General features: G+C 37.9%; 1 protein-coding gene across 1 annotated transcript; it reads left to right on the forward strand.

Moving 5' to 3' along the window:
* The first annotated feature begins 378 nt into the window (after positions 1-378).
* On the forward strand, positions 379-3,015 carry LOC103941885 (14-3-3-like protein 16R). Its single transcript, XM_009352085.3, has 4 exons — positions 379-879; positions 1,630-1,752; positions 2,429-2,545; positions 2,657-3,015. The coding sequence occupies exons 1-4, from the start codon at positions 394-396 to the stop codon at positions 2,714-2,716; spliced, it is 786 nt and encodes a 261-aa protein (XP_009350360.2). The 5' UTR covers positions 379-393; the 3' UTR covers positions 2,717-3,015.
* The last annotated feature ends 341 nt before the right edge of the window (positions 3,016-3,356 follow it).

A 3,356-nucleotide genomic window follows, 5' to 3' on the forward strand; every position in this document is an offset into this window, starting at 1 on the left:
TAAATTTTTTTATAAAAGTGCTTTTGAAAAAAAAAAAAAAGCAGTATTAGAGTGTTTGGTAAACTTTTATGTAAAACAGAGGTGAAAAAAGTCGATTTTTCAAAGCTGGGTTTTGCAGCTTCTTGTTTTTAGCTTTTTTTCACCCAAAACTGTAAAAAAAAGCTAAAGCTGAGTGTTTACCAAACACAAAAACAGCTCCCAACTTTTTTTTATAGCAACTTTTTTCAGAATCACCTCAAACCAGGTTTAAATCCACAAATTATCGTCTATATAATCGAGTCTCGTGTACCTTGCCCTGACATTCCCTCTCTCTTCCCCTTTCATTTGAAATCCCCAAATCCCAAATTCTAATCAATTCCCGATTTCCCTGAATCCGATTTCCAATTGATCCCAATGGCAGCTTCATCCCCACGCGAAGAGAACGTGTACGTCGCCAAGCTCGCCGAGCAAGCCGAGCGATACGAGGAGATGGTTGAGTTCATGGAGAAGGTCGTCTCGTCCCTCCCCGAAGGCGAAGAGCCCACCGTCGAAGAGCGCAACCTCCTCTCCGTTGCCTACAAGAACGTGATCGGTGCCCGCCGTGCCTCGTGGCGCATCGTCTCCTCCATCGAGCAGAAGGAGGAGAGCCGCGGCAACAGCGACCACGTCGCCACTATCAAGGAGTACAGGGCTCGGATCGAGAACGAGCTCTCCAACATCTGCGGTGGGATTCTCAAGGTTCTCGAATCCAAGCTTGTTCCTGCGGCCAACGTTGGAGAGTCCAAGGTGTTTTATTTGAAGATGAAGGGAGATTACCATAGGTATTTGGCCGAGTTCAAAACTGGAGATGAGCGCAAGGAGGCGGCTGAGAACACCCTCAATTCCTATAAGTCATCTCAGGTTTGGTTTTTATTTTATATTTTATATATTTTTTTTATTTCATCCAATTTCCGGTTGAGGGTTTTTTTTTCTTTAATTGGAACGTTCTTCATTGCGGTTCTTTTTGAATTTGAATATTTTTGTGGATCTCATGTGCATTGGCTGGATGGTTTTTATGGGATTTTGAGATTTGGTGAATTTTGTTTTCGGATTTTATGGATTTAGAAATGATCTGCAATGTTTCATTGCTTGTTTGAACTTTTTGTGCTCCTGTATTTCGCTTTTTGATTGGTACTTGTGAATGTATTGGTTGAAATGTTCATCATTTTTTTTTGCTTAGTTGGACTTTGGCAAAGAAAATAGGTTCTTGAGGCTTTATTTTTGTTATGGTTGAGGAAGATCGTTGATGGAATTTTTGAATGTCCATGATTCTTTGGCATTAATTGTTTGCTTGGCAAATTATGCCTACAAAATTAAGATCAGATTTGGTAACGGTTTTCTGTTGTAATCTGATCATGGTTCTTTTCACCATTACATGTTATATGATTATGGGCATATGTTCGTATAAGACTATGGGTATAATATTTTGGGATTTATGGAAATTTTAGTGATATTTCAAAATGGTTTTAATAATGGCTAACTGTAGAAGTCTATCTCTTCCAGTTAATTCACGATTTGAGATATATGTTTATGTGATAGTCATGCTTTGTGGTTCGTACATTTTTAATTAATTCTGTTCATTTGTTGATATGATATTTCCTCTGTTCTCAGGATATTGCAACCTCCGAGCTGGCCCCAACTCATCCCATCCGTTTAGGATTGGCTTTGAACTTCTCTGTGTTTTACTACGAGATTCTAAATTCTCCTGACCGGGCTTGCAGTCTTGCCAAGCAGGTGAGGAAATTTACTCAGAAATGCCCATAAGCCTAGTTCTTTCTGATCTGTTTGACCCTCTCAGTATATTTATATTTTCCCAATCAATTAAGGTTGTATTAGATATTTGGGACAGAACGAAACTTGGCTTGTTCTTTCCGAAAAGTAAATGTTTGGCAAAAGGGATAAGGCTCAATCTTTCCTTCTCATAGCTCATAAGTTTGCAGCTCTATATTCTTGCATGCAACTAACCAACTCAGAATTCAATTTTTTTTACCTCTCATCTTTATAGTTGCAGATAAACTTGTGATGCTGACTGAAAAACAATATTAGGGTGAACTTTAAAGATTGATAGCATGCATTCCATACAAGCATGCTTATAATTAGTTGGGCTGATATTTATTGTATGTTGTCTGTAAGGAATGCTTGAAGCCTCATGTGTAGATAATAAGGATTTTGGAGTGCTTGATTTTTATGCCATTTTGTATTTGATTATTCGTCTTTATTGCATACTAATTTGTTGCATCAGAGTTATTATGCATCTTTATTGACTTTTCATGTTCAAGATTTTACTTCTTTCGATTATATATGTTTTTCTTGTTGAACCAATGGTTATATATTCTGTCCTATATATTTACTTTATTTTTCATCATGGTTTCTAATTATTTTCTTGTTTTTGTTTCTGTGATTCAACCAGGCTTTTGATGAAGCCATTGCAGAGCTGGATACACTGGGAGAGGATTCATACAAGGATAGCACTTTGATAATGCAACTTCTTCGTGATAATCTCACATTGTGGACTTCGGATATGCAGGTTGGTCGCTGTTTATCAATCTGTCTACAGCTACAGATGCATGCTTCTGTACTTCAATTTATTTCTTTCAATGCTGATTATTTATGAGTCATTTGATTGCATGTGTTATAGGATGACGGGACAGATGAGATTAAAGAAGCACCCAAGCCTCAAGCTGAGGCGCAGCAGTGAAGTTAATCGTCCTCCGATTCTTCGTCTGTTCTTGCTTAACCCTTGGCGGTTTGTTATTCAAAATAAAACGAGGTATGTAGTCGTTCTATTTGCACTTTCGGGCTTGTATAATTGTCGGATGGCAAATCAACATATTTTACCTATAACTATTTACATCTTGAAGTGTAGTACAATTAGTCTTAACTCATGGAGTGTTGGGCCAAAAATTGAACAAGGCACAAGTTGTGAATTGTTGAATATTCTTATAAATTTGAGTATTCATGTGTTTGAAATTTGATTTTAAAAGTTTGATTCACGTAGTTTTCGGGATTAAACTCTTCAGCCTGTGTACGCTACTTGGTGATCTACCTATTTACTCCTATTTCCTTCTTTGTTCTAACTTTCTTAAACAACCAATGGAACTACGGTATACTTCCTATTATATGTTTAGGCGAATGTTTAGGGTTCACAATATGCTCCGCATCCTCGAAATATCCTCGAACCATGAGGGCATCCTCGAGCAACAGTGTCACTGCATGTTAGTTTTTCCCTAATTCCCCATCTTACCAATGTACTGAAACATGAAAGACAACGGCTTCAAAACACCGATCTGGACGTGTTTGGGCCTATAATGACAGTTTGGGTCGAGGAGGGCTGACTT

Source organism: the organism of the source record quoted next, unplaced genomic scaffold (genome assembly GCF_019419815.1).
Source record: "Pyrus x bretschneideri cultivar Hongxiangsu unplaced genomic scaffold, Pyrus_bretschneideri_v1 Contig70, whole genome shotgun sequence".
In the NCBI taxonomy this organism is placed as follows: domain Eukaryota; kingdom Viridiplantae; phylum Streptophyta; class Magnoliopsida; order Rosales; family Rosaceae; genus Pyrus; species Pyrus x bretschneideri.

Excerpts from the sequence above, each read along its gene's own strand:
- LOC103941885 (XM_009352085.3), top strand. The coding sequence starts at position 394 with ATGGCAGCTTCATCCCCACGCGAAGAGAACGTGTACGTCGCCAAGCTC. Across the intron at positions 1,753-2,428 it reads CTTGCAGTCTTGCCAAGCAG|GCTTTTGATGAAGCCATTGC; the intron begins GTGAGGAAATTT and ends TGATTCAACCAG. Across the intron at positions 2,546-2,656 it reads TGTGGACTTCGGATATGCAG|GATGACGGGACAGATGAGAT; the intron begins GTTGGTCGCTGT and ends CATGTGTTATAG.